Source organism: Ammospiza caudacuta, chromosome 12, assembly GCF_027887145.1.
Source record: "Ammospiza caudacuta isolate bAmmCau1 chromosome 12, bAmmCau1.pri, whole genome shotgun sequence".
NCBI lineage: Eukaryota > Metazoa > Chordata > Aves > Passeriformes > Passerellidae > Ammospiza > Ammospiza caudacuta.
The window spans coordinates 6,241,902-6,254,442 of record NC_080604.1 but is presented as its reverse complement, the minus strand read 5'-3'; the positions used below and the strand labels follow the sequence as shown (position 1 = coordinate 6,254,442).

Here is a 12,541-nt window from a genome sequence, read left to right as displayed (position 1 = left end):
GTTGCAGCTTCAGTTTTCAAATACTGGTCCTGGGCCACAGATACTTGTGTTTGATAGCTTTAATCAAAGCAAAGTGTGAAACCATGACTTTCACAATGTAGCATTAGAATTTACAATTTGGTATTTGACATGAAACTGCATTGGAGAAGGAAAGCTGCTCCCTTTTTTCCCCTGAAAATATAATTGATTTGAGCAAAGAACTGAGAACTGGAAATTCCAGTTGGTCAGTAGGGGGTTTCAATGACCATACAGTGCTGCCAGGGCAAGTGAACAGGGCTGAGCTGTATTTTGGAGATGTGAGGGTTTAGGGATATAAATAAAGAAGGAAAACCTGCTTAGGCAAAGGTTCTAAAAAAGAATTATGGAGTTTGCAAACTTCTGGGTAACATTTAAAAGCACCTTGGTGAGCAAACGTAGCTGAGCTTCTACCAAAGAGCTGCTTCTCCCCAGCTGTTGTTTTAAGCCAATTGCTCAGAAAGAGACACTGGATTGCCTGGAGCCTTCTGTTATTGCTCCACACAATTACTCTACAGTACCAGAGAGGTTTTTCTCAATAAAATTTTTCATTTGCCATCAGGAACAAGTCTGTGCACAATGTTTCCCTCTCTGATTACAAAATTAAATTGGCTTCTTGTTTTATAGTTTGTGACAGGAGTGCCACAGTAATTCGTGAGGGCACCTCTTCTGTTTGGTTTTTTTCTTTAAGACTGTTAAGAATTTCAATATAAAATGTCTGGAAGTGAAGTATCGAAGTTATATAAGGCTAAAGCAGGAAAATGGTTAATTCATGTGTTGGGTTTCTTAAAAATTTACTCATAATAATAATGTTTAGTGTAGCTTTTTATTGTAATGCTCAGAAATCCTTGTGCCTCAGAAACTGAAGATCTATGGAACAAAACTTGGGGTTTGTCACCTTTAAGGTTGTCTTGTTCTGCAGTCTACAGTTATTAATTAATCATTAACAGTTTGCATTTATTTGTCTGGATAAAGAATATCTTATTCTGTCTGCTCCTCCTGTGAAGCTGTGACCTGAACTGCCTTTTCTACAGCTGAATTCCTTGTCATCTTTGCACTGGTATTTTTTTTTGTCAGTTTATATAGTTGATTTAAGTTGATTAATTCTCTTCAGAATAATTAAAAACATTTTGTGTGTGTTACAAGTACAGATTAATATTATTGTTATTGCAGTTATTGTTTATTACTAACAAAAATTACTGTGTTTACATGGGGGTGAAGTTTTATGAGCACCAGGAATATCAAAGCACCTTCCCAAGACTCAGAATCTGTTGGCACATTTGAACAGGACTCTTAATGGAACTTTTTCATTATGTAATGAAGGATCTTTGTCAAATACTTCAGCAGCAAACAGCATATGAACTCTATTTGCTTGCTACATTTCCATGTACAAAATTACCTTGTTTTGAGTACTGCACCAACATATTGGCCAAAAGCTTCCCCTGTATTAATTGCCAGAGCTCCACTGAATTTGGGAAACAAAAGGTAACAAATTTGTAGGTGGATTTTTTGATATTTACATTAAATTTTCTTTAGAGTTGTTTAATGGCTAACAATTGCAGTAGGACTGGAATAGCTGTGTCCCTGCCCTGGAGGAGGCACATGCAGGAGGTGCAGGTGACATTCATGGGCCTCACTGACGCTGCTCCTTCCTTCTCTTGCAGACATTTGGGCCTTGACTTAGTTCCACGGAAGGACTTTGAGGTTGTGGATTCAGATCAGATCAGTGTGTCAGACCTTTATAAAATGGTAAGAAATTCTATGGGAGATTGCTCTGAGTTTTCACTGTGGGTGGGAAAGAAGGGAAAATGTTTTTATTCTTTACTCTTACATGTTTCTTTGTTTCCAATGGTGTTGTTAGTTAAATGTCTTCTTCATTTGCACCCTGATGACCACAGCAGCGTCTCTCCTACCCTAAGCAGTGGCATGCTTTGATACATTTTTATTTCAATTTACAAAGTAACATGCTGTTAACTCTTGGAAGGGTCTCTGAGTCCAGAAAGTCTGTGAGAACCATTATTTGATTCTTTGAGCAGATTTGCAGATAAAGAATACTTAAGTGAAAAGTCTGGGTTTGTGGTTGCATGGATAATAAACATCTTTGCCCTGTTGCAAAGACTTCTTGAGCTCACAAAAAAGGTGAGAGAGGAGGGAGACCAATGCATAAGTTAATTTAGGCAAAACTAATCCTTGAACATTAAGGCCATCCCTGTTGTATGTCAGTGCTCCTTGGAAAGCATGGAGTTTGTTTGAATATTTGGATTTTCAGGTGAAGCAGTACAATTCCTTCACTGGAGTGAGTTCCAGTGAAGACTGTACAAGTGAGACTTGTACAGTCCTGTTTGTACATAATGAAGTTGAAGTTGTTTGGGAAATGTGAATTGTGCCATTAGTGAACTGTAAAGCCACTGATGCATTTTACTACCTATGTTTGGATTCTCTGTTAGTAGGACTAATACAGATAATTTTGGTTTGGATTGTGATGTAACTGTAGAGGGAGAAACAATATGTATAATTCCGAAAAGTGAATGAAAACCCTTTCCCAGATGCTGTTTTATCAACAAAAAAGACAAATAAAAAACCCTCAGCAATTATTTTGTACAATTTCTTCATTTAATATCTTCCAAAGAAAATAGTTGTTTTCTACATAATGTTATTAGTGTGTTGCTCACTCCTAGGAAGCTTTTAATTTCCTGTTTTAAAACAGTTTTGACTTTCAGCTATTTAAAATTAGGGGCAGAGAGGTCCATGTGGCTTGGTGATGGGTCTGGTTGCAAGATGTGACTTTTGCTTAAACCAAGGGCATGTTTTCTAAACAAGCTGGGTGCTGTTGCTGCTTTGGATTATTTGCAATGTATAATAATGGATTTCATGGAAAGAAGTAAGAATTATTGCATAAAAAATATGAAAGTGCACCAATCTATAGTGCCAATTTTTACAGTTTGTTCCTTATTTGCCATGGTCTGAGGAGAATTTGGTGCCAGTACAGCAGAGTTTTCCTTCAGCCCAGCCTGGAAATAACTCGGTAGCAAATTCCATCAGTGAAGACTCAGGGTGTGAGATTAGTTGCTAACTAAGGATTGGTTTATTACTCTGAGGTTTATTCTGCACATTTTTTTACTCTGAGTACTTGGAGTACTGCAAATAGACAATATTTATTGCCAGAGCAGCCTGATTATGTCACCCTTAGTCCTGTGACTGTCTCTGTGCTGCTCCATGCTGGGCAGGGCTCAGGACAGCACCATTACTCACTTCACACTTCACTGCTGCTGGGGTCTGTGGATGCAAGGGGACAGTGCTGTCTAATCACATCTCTTCACAGTCAGGAGGCAATTTCAGGGACCAAAGCAGCTGAAAACCTGTTACTTTTTTTTTAAACTTAAATTTGGTAAAAAATGAAGGAAAAGTATATTGGTGACTTAGGTTGTTTTAAGGGTTATTTCTAATGTGGTTTGGGGATTGTTTTTATTACTTAATAGAAACCCAGGGAGAGAATCCTCCTTATTTGTGACAAAATACTTTATGGATTCTCAAATGAGCAGTGAGGTTTTACATTGAAAATAATCTTGCAGGAGTAGTTGTGAGAGCCAAATTACTTTCTTATATTTTCAGGATTGTGGGATGTTAAATGTAACATAGAAAACACTCATTAGCAGAGCAGTGGGTGAGGTAACACATCAGACTTTTCTCTCTGTGACAACAGAGATTCAAGCACTTTTTATTCAGCCTTATTCAGACTTAGCTCTGCTCTCCTTGATAAACTGTAAGTTGTTACATTTGAGCCTCTTTTAGCTCTCATGTTTCATTGCTGGGTGTGTTTGTGGCTGCTGGGTGATGCTGAATTCATCTCTCTGGCAGAGCTGTTGTGCTCTGAGGCCATGCACATCCTGCTTCTCCATGTTACTCATTCTGAAGCTAAATGCCAGTGGCTGCAGGATGCACAGCACTTGTCAGGAATTGTTGTTTTGCTCCTGAAGGAAAGCAAATTGCCCTTTCCCTATGACAATGTTTGTGACTTTAACCAATATGACAGAACACTTTTTAAAAATACATATTACTTTTGAATGGTGGGAAAAGATGTTCTCAGAATTCTGCCACAGAGCTCAGCGCTGGAGCTGCCCCTGGATTGAAGTTGTCATTTAGGAGCACAGAGTCCTGCAGGATGTCAGGAACACTTGGATGGCACATTTTAGTGGAAGGATTACAAGACACAAATGTCTGAAGTCATTTCACAAATCAGAAATGTTCAAAGCTGGTTATTAATTATGTTTAGCTTTTCTATAAGGTTATTGAAGTGGGTGTGTGTCTTCAGGACAAGTTCAGGAGGTGCATGGAAGGCACAGCTGTTGGCTGTGTAACTGCTGCAGCTCAGGCATTTTTTCCAACTGTGTGAGAGAAATGCCTTGAGTTCACCAGAGTTCCTAATTTAAAAAAAAATAGAGTTCCTAAATAAATAGTTTCAAATTAATGCTGCCATCACCTTGTAGGTGTTTATTCTTTATTCAAATGGTAAATGTGATTGGTAAGATGGAATAGGCAAGAAAATAAGAATTCAGTTACCCAAAACTCTTCTAGATAAGGAAAACAATTGGGCACAAACTGGACAGAAGATCAGGAAATCTTTGTTGATTTCTCTTTTGATTTTCTTGGTTGTTCTTTGTAAAACAAAGCAGATTGGCAGAGAACAGGTTTGTGTATGTTGGGTTCTAAAGCCCAGTAAAAAGTCAGATGAGAAAATGAAGGCAGAAAGCAGTTAAAGACTGACTTGGGAATGGTGGGATTCACTCACCAGGCATTGTTGGGGAAGGAATGAGGAAGAACAGCTGGTAGATAAGATACCATGAGGAAGAGGTTTGATGAGAAAGTGGAGGTAAGGAGAATTGATAGTTCTTTCAGTAAATTAAGAACAAAACCACAAGATGCTCGCTAACAGGCCAAGTTGGATAAATTCAGAATTCTTCATTTTCTCCAGGCACTAGAGTGAAAGGGAAATTGAGATTACTGAGAGCCAGTTTACAGGAACAGATTTATAGAGAATATAATAGTATAGCACAAATGGGTAAATAGAAAAATTAGAAAGGCAATGCACAAATTCAAATAAAACGAGCAAATGTGGTCAATTGTATCAAGAAACAGTTTTATATAAATAACCTGGTACTAACTGGGAAGCTAAAAGAAAGTTTTTATACTGGGAAAAACCAACTGGCACATGATGCAAGAAAATAACAGGGCACTTAATGTCCTTCTTGCCCCCCTGAACTCTGGTAAGGTGGTGATGTTCTCAAGAGGTTTTCAGTTGCAGAGGATTTGGAGCTCTGTATATTCCAGTTGGGATCCTTGGAGAAGCCATATCAGGCATGTTAGTGATAACCACTGGGAAGATGGATAAGGTTCCAGAATACCAGCAAAGGGCAAGCCAATTTCACACCTTAAGAATAGATGATGGAGGAGAAGCTGGTAATTTTTGCCTCCCTGTAAAAAATGCTGGGAAATGATAATAATAATAATAATAGAAAATAATAATTACATGCAGCAAGGACATGAGTATTAGTGAGTGTGAACTTGTCCAGAATAAGCAATTTTTTCAATTTCCAGAACATAGATAAGTCTCGTGGATGGAGGAGAAGCAGCTGATCATATTTAGATTATGGTAAAGGTTTTAAATGTTTGTTTTAATTTAAATTCTCCAAAGGTCATTAGTGTTAAATGAAATGACTGTAATGTAAACACAGAGCTAATTAGAAAACACATACCAAAAAAAAAAAAGAATGGTTGCCAATAATTTGATTAAATAGGAGGAGGGATGAATTAGGTGAATTTCTTGGGGTTATCCTCCATTTTGTAGTACTTAAAGTCAATGTTTAATTAAGGACTAGATGCTGAAATAAGGAGTCTGCTTACTAAATATACAAAATCCACAAAGTTGGAAATGGTCTTTCTGATTCTTTCAGTGGAGGTAAGGATCAGAATTCCAAATAATAGAGAGAAATTTAAGAAATTATGTGAAAAATGTAGTATACCAGGGGGAATCATAAATGTAAGGTTTTAACTCCTGCAGTCAGTTGTTGGCTCTGAAGTGCAGATTGGGACACTCCAAGTTTAGGTGGGTTTGTTGAGGAGATTTGAGGTTGTAATGGAATCACAAGCTGAATCAGTTAATCTTTTCATCCTAATGATGGATAGGAAAAGAATCAATAGGCCTAGATTTCAATAGCAAGGAATCAATTTAAGCATCAGAAAACACTTTGATGAGGAAAGATCTACTGAACATTGTGTCTGTTAAAGTTTGCACAACCTTTGCAGACAGCTATTTTTTGGGGAAAATAAAGGTTAAACTGCTTTTTGTTTTTTTTTTTTTTTAGAATAAAGATAGATAATTTCTTAACAGTCCTATTTTTATATCGCTGTGGAAGGCTTTTCAGGTTGGAAGGGGCCTCAGGGATGTCTAGGCAAACTTTCTGCTCTCAATGCAAAGTCAATTCTGAACTCAGACCAGGCTGCTCAGTGCTTTGTCTGGTTGGATGTTGAAATTCCTCAAAGGAAAGGATTGAATGTTCTAATGTTGTCATGGCTGCCCTGATGGGGTTACATTTTGCCTTGTTGGAACGTTGGGATAGCCCATGTAATAGTTGATGACCACAGTATTTTGGCCAATGCTGTGCAGCTCTGGGGAGAGCCTGGCTGCCTCTTCATGCTGGGAACTTCATGGTTACAGGAAGGCTGGCCTCAGGTCTCCTACAGACCTTCTCTTCTCCAGACTCAAAATGCTGCATTCCCTGCATGCTCCTTGTGCTGCTTCACTGGCCTTTGCTGAATGCAGTATTTCAGCTGTAGTTTGCTCAGTGCTGAGGAAAAATGAATTAATGTTATTCTAGTCTGCTGGCTCCATTTCTGGTAACAGAAACAGTAAATTGTTAAATGTCTCCGGTGCCTGAGTGCTCCCCTGACTTCTGTTTGACTTGCTTTAGTAGGACCCTGCCAGTCTGCTGCTTCCAGACCCCTGAAAAATACACACCATCAGCCACTACCTTTGGAGCCTGAAAATCCTACTGTTCATTAGGTTTTTTTAATCAAATAAGGTTCATGAAGGTGTAAGTTTATAGCTTGGGTACAGGACTGCTGTGGGAGACCATGCTGAGGGCCTTACTGAGCTGGGGAGACACAGCAGCCACTAATCTTCCCTCTTGTACTGATTTGGTTATTTTACCTCAGGGGAATCACTTGATCCAACATAATGTACCCCTGATAAATCCATCTTGGTTATTTTCAGTCACCCTCCCATCCAAGTACCCAAAAATGGCATGGACCCTCTGGGCACTCTGCCTGGCCAGAGGCAAGGGCACATAAATGAACTCAGTCAGTGACTGCATTGTTATAATGTGGTCCTGAAGCATGAAAGCAGAGAGTTAGTCAAATCTAATCTTTTGGTTGTGGAAAAATATAAAACCTGAAGTTTTTACCACTTAGTGTCATAGATTTACCTCATAGTGTACACTCTGTAAGCAGCAGTGTTTGCTGATGAATCTCTTCAGACCACCTCTCATATTTGTGTTGCCTGAGTGTCTCATTTTCTTACTTGGATTTAGAGATTAATTTAATCAAAAGAAGTCAGGACACCTTGCATAGCTTCAATAACTGGTCTTTTCTATGCCAGCTGATTCTGAGTGGTTGCAGGTGACAAAAAGATGAATAGGCAACTCAGCCAACTTGAAGGCTTTTAACATTCAGAAGATGATGCAGTAGTTACACAAACAATGGAACTGAAGATCATTATTTTTCCACTGAGAGTGTGAATGAGGACATTTTTATAACTGTGAATGTAAACAGATGTCCAAAAATGCCATTTAGAATCACAGAATTGTTCAGGTTGGAGGAGACCTTTAAGATTATTGAGCTCAACCATTTCCCCAGCACTGCCACAGCCCCACCAACCCCTGTCCCCAGGTGGCACAACTACAGGTCCTCTAAATCCCTCCAGGGATGGGGACTCCACCACTGCCCTGGGCAGCCTCTTCTAATGCTTGACTATGCTTTGGGTGACAGAATTTTCCCTAAAACAAATCCAGTATTGAGGATCCCAAAAGTGAGCACAGGATTTGAGATGTGGCACGAGCAGTGTCGCATCCAGGGGCACCCTTGGCCAGCTGGGCCCACTGCTGCTGAGGGGTTGCAAGGGGCTCAGTGAGCTTCTGGCAGCCCCCTCAGCACCACAGCACCTCCCTGGTTTGTTCTGATTATGAAGAATATATAATATTATCTATTTTATTCTATATAATATATCTCTCCTTTTGTGGTAAAAAGTCCTGTTTGTGTTCTGGGTGAAAGGCTGCATTGTAGTTTTAAGAGTATTACCAGATACATTTTGTGGACAATCCTTTGCTTTCACCTCCTTTGAAGCTTCGTGTTTGTCAACAGATCTGCTAATTCTGATACAGAGTGTAAATGTTTGGTCAGAATGAGATGCTGGATTTGTAATAGAAGGAGGGAGGTGGGGAGAATGAAGAGAGTATTTAATAGTGTGTGGCAGTGTCAATGTTAATATTTTGGTTTGAAATGCTAATATTAAGATGATGTGCAGGGAAAGGCATGGCAGAATCATTAATGATGGTTTTTTTAAAGCTCTCTGAAACCTTTTCAATTTAGATTAGTATTTAAATCTCCCTTTGGAGATTAAATGGCTTCAGTGAGTCTTGCAGTCCATTTTCTGATTATAACATCTCCTTCTAGCATAAAAGGCTTTAAATACAGCATCATCCTCTGAGTTTTTAGACATGTAGCTCTTTATACTGATTCTTATTTACAGGTATTGGGCAGCTAAAATTGTAGAAGAGTCTTTAACCAATTTTCAGGATTTCAATTTTTTATTAGAGAAAAAGACTTAACAACCTCTAAAATCCATCTTTCTTTCTAGATGCCTGTGTTTTTTAACAAGTGCAGCTTTCCACAGACAACATACCAGGAGATGAGGATTAGTGGTGAGGTATCTTCCCGTTTAGCAGGACAAGACAGAGATTATACAGAATAATTAAATTTTCCAACACTGTAATAGCATTTCTTTTTGAAATTCTGTCTAACTTGTGATAGCCTTTTACTTTAAAAGCTAAGGTAAATACTCCCTGTAAATTCAAATAGATATAAAAACAGCTTAACTGAGAAAAGCCTTTAGGAAGGCAAGTGGTCTTGTGAGTGATGATACACTGATAAAAAGGCATGAAAAGTTGGTAATCATTTTGATAGTGATATTTTAGAATTACTGTTCTAATGCTATATAAATATAATGTAAATATTTCTTTCGAAAAGGTTTAACTTTTACTGTTTTGTATCTCCACAGCATTTGTCAAGTAGACACAGTGTCCAGCAGAGCACATCACAGGTAAATACCATCCATGCTTGAATTTTTTATTGTCTTTAAGTTCTTGGTAATGTAGGTAAAGGTATGATGGAGATGACTGGGTAAGTCCTTACCCACAGAACAGAAGATTCCCAAGTATTTAAGTCACTAAGGTCCTTCTTCAAATTCCATTTAGGTCTCTTTTCCTGAGCTTGTAACTGTTGTTCTTAAAAGATACAATTGTGGAGAGAGATCCAAAGCCTCCCTGTGCCCCTGTGACTCTTCTGTCTACCTGCCAACACGTGGCTTAGTGGCTTCTGTTCCACACATCCTGTCTGTGCTGGTATAATCCTGTCCTGGTCATGGAATCTGTCTTTGATCTTTACAGAGATCTGTGCTTCCACAGGTACCTGTCTTTAAAGAATGAGGATTTCCTTGGGTTTAATTTTAAGTCCTGAACAAAATTCCTTTTAAACAAGTACAAATCTGAAATTGTAAGTCTGGAAATGTAAGACTTTTTTGTTAGACTGTACCTGTCAGTGCATTCAGAGGAGGTGAGCATAGAGAACTTAAGGTATTCATGCAACCTGTTTATTGAGATCAGCATGAATGGATGTAAAGGGTTGTAAAAACTGAAAGCCTACATTTGCTTATACTCTTTTTTCTTTTGCCACCCCAGCATTCACTGCTGTAAATAGGTCTTGATATGTTGAGCCAAAATGTAAACCTTTCTACTATCTGGCTTGATTGGTTGCTCATGTTATCAACTCTTGTTAAGATTTTTTATACCTGCAGGACAAACTGGCCTGTTAAGCTTTGTTCTAAGTCATGGATTGTTTTTGAGAGGAAAATACCCTTAGGATTGTCTCAATGTTCCCCCAGCACTGCTAGGCCACCACATCTACACATCTTTTAGATCCCTGCAAGGATGGTGACTCCAGTGCTTTCCTGGGTAGCCTGTTCCAGTGCTTGACAACCCCTTCAGTGCAGAGTCTTTCCCTAATATCCAATCTAAACCTCCCTGACACAACTTGTTCCTTGAGAGAAGAGACCAACCCCCACCTGGCTACAACCTCCTCTCAGAGAGTTTCACAGGGAAGTAAGGTCACTCCTGAGCCTCCTTTTCTCCAGGCTGAGCCCCCTCAGCTGCTCCTCATCTGACCTGAGCTCCAGACCCTTCCTCAGCTCCATCCCCTTCCCTGGAGAGGCTCCATCACCTCAGTTCTTCCTTGGAGAAGAGGAAGTTCACCCAGGATTTGAGGTGTGGCCTCAGCAGTGCCCAGTACAGGGGGGCAGTCACTGCCCTGGTCCTACTGGCCTCTAGAGGTGAATTGCAGCTGCTCAAAAGAAATAATGTAACAAATGTTACTGACAATGCTTTAAGTCCATCTGCTTTAAATGGAAAACATCAGGACCCACTCCAATACCATCTTATAATTCATTTTCAGTACCAGAATCAAAGCAAAATTTGAGAAATAGGATTGACTTGGTTTACTTGATAAAATCAGATTTGCAATGCATAAACCATTTATTTTGTGTCTACTTGGTTATCACAGTTTCATCAATCTATTCAAATTAGAAACATTAAAAATAGAGGCAGAAAGCTTAATCTGGCCCCTATCTCTGAGGCAGAATATATTTGAGATTAAACTTTTACTTGAGGGTGAGAGGAGAGCAGGATCTCTGTTCAAATGCTCAGGTTGGTCTGTTCAGGTGTCCTTTCTGTGTGAGGAGGTGCCAATGGTTTATTGTCCTTTCTGTGTGAGGAGGTGCCAATGGTTTATTGTCCTTTCTGTGTGAGGAGGTGACAATGGTTCAGGTGTTCAGGTGTCCTTTCTGTGTGAGGAGGTGCCAATGGTTCAGTGTCCTTTCTGTGTGAGGAGGTGCCAATGGTTTTCCCTGTTTGCCCCAGGTGGACACCATCCGTCAGCGGCACGGGGAAGCCTGCCGGATGCCAGTGCCTCATCACTTCTTCCTCAGCCTGAAGAGCTTCACCTACAACACCATTGGAGAGGACACTGATGTGTTTTTTTCCTTGTACGATGTCCGGGAAGGCAAACAGATCAGGTAGGAATTTGTCCAAGAGCTAAAAAGCTTCCTAGGAAAAGAAAAGAGTTGTGAGCAGAGCAGGTGCAATGCAGCTAAACACAAGGTGTGTTCTTGTGGCCCAGCTGGAAGGACAGAGCTGGGACATCAGGAACTGCTGGCCCTGCAGTTCTTACATGGAATATCAGACTGCTCCTTGCATAGGAAATTTAGTGAAGCATTAAAGGCACAGAATGGTTGAATTTTTTAGTTTTCTGACTTTGCCTCCAGACATTACAGAAGCTTCCTCCTTAGGGTTATTGGTTAAGAAGCACAAATAATGACAGGGCCAGGCTGTGGGGCTGGTTTGAGAAGGGACTGCTGTGTGCCTCTGTAACTTTCCTCCACTCCTTGCCTTCCAGGCATGTCACAAAATAGTTTTTTCTCCTCGCTGTATTGCTCTCAACATAAACTCTTAACGTTTATCCCTGTGTCTGTGCTCTCAGTTTATTGAACTAATTGGTACCAGTGTTAGCAAACATGAGATGGGCTGGCTTTTCCTCTTACAAGCATGTGTTTTGAAACATCAAGGTATGTAGAAGAGCATTGCAGCATTTATTTTATGTCTTGGAAGTTTAGCTGATGCAACTTGGTCTGATCTGAAGAACATCATATTTGTGCAGTGTTCTGAGTTTTGGTAAAAGCATTTCCTCGCATTCACTTGCTGCCATAGTCAAAACTCTCCTAGTTTTCAGCAACTAGATTTAGATTTGTTTCAAAGTGAGGGAAGAGCCACAGAATGTTCCTTCCTCTCTTAGGAAGAAAGCTTAGAGTAAGTGAAAACAGTTTTGTATCTCTTCAGAGTACATCCCACTGAAAACTGGTCTGTATTAGAAAGCTCTGATGACCTGATGGTATTCCTGATATCCAGCTTAAACCTCCCCTGCCACAGCTGCAGCCCCTCCCTGCTGTCCCTGGGCACAGAGAGCAGAGATTGGTTCCCTCCCCTGCCCCTCAGGAGGATGCTGGAGGCTCCACTGAGGTCTCCCCTCAGTCTCCTCCAGGCTGAACAAACCAGGGGCCCTCAGCTGCTCCTCACAAGGCTCCTCCTCCAGGGCCCTTCCCATCTCTGCAGCTCTTTGGACTCTCCAGTGGATGGAGTTTAGGATG

The 12,541-nt window shown here is 40.1% G+C and overlaps 1 protein-coding gene across 1 annotated transcript in view; it reads left to right on the top strand.

Moving 5' to 3' along the window:
* Positions 1-12,541, top strand: part of DOCK3 (dedicator of cytokinesis 3) — a 185,266-nt gene that overhangs the window by 66,694 nt on the left and 106,031 nt on the right. The window contains exons 7-9 of the mRNA XM_058812859.1: positions 1,680-1,764; positions 9,347-9,388; positions 11,259-11,413. Of these exons, the coding sequence (XP_058668842.1) occupies positions 1,680-1,764; positions 9,347-9,388; positions 11,259-11,413 (282 nt within the window). The remainder of the gene's footprint in view (positions 1-1,679; positions 1,765-9,346; positions 9,389-11,258; positions 11,414-12,541) is intronic.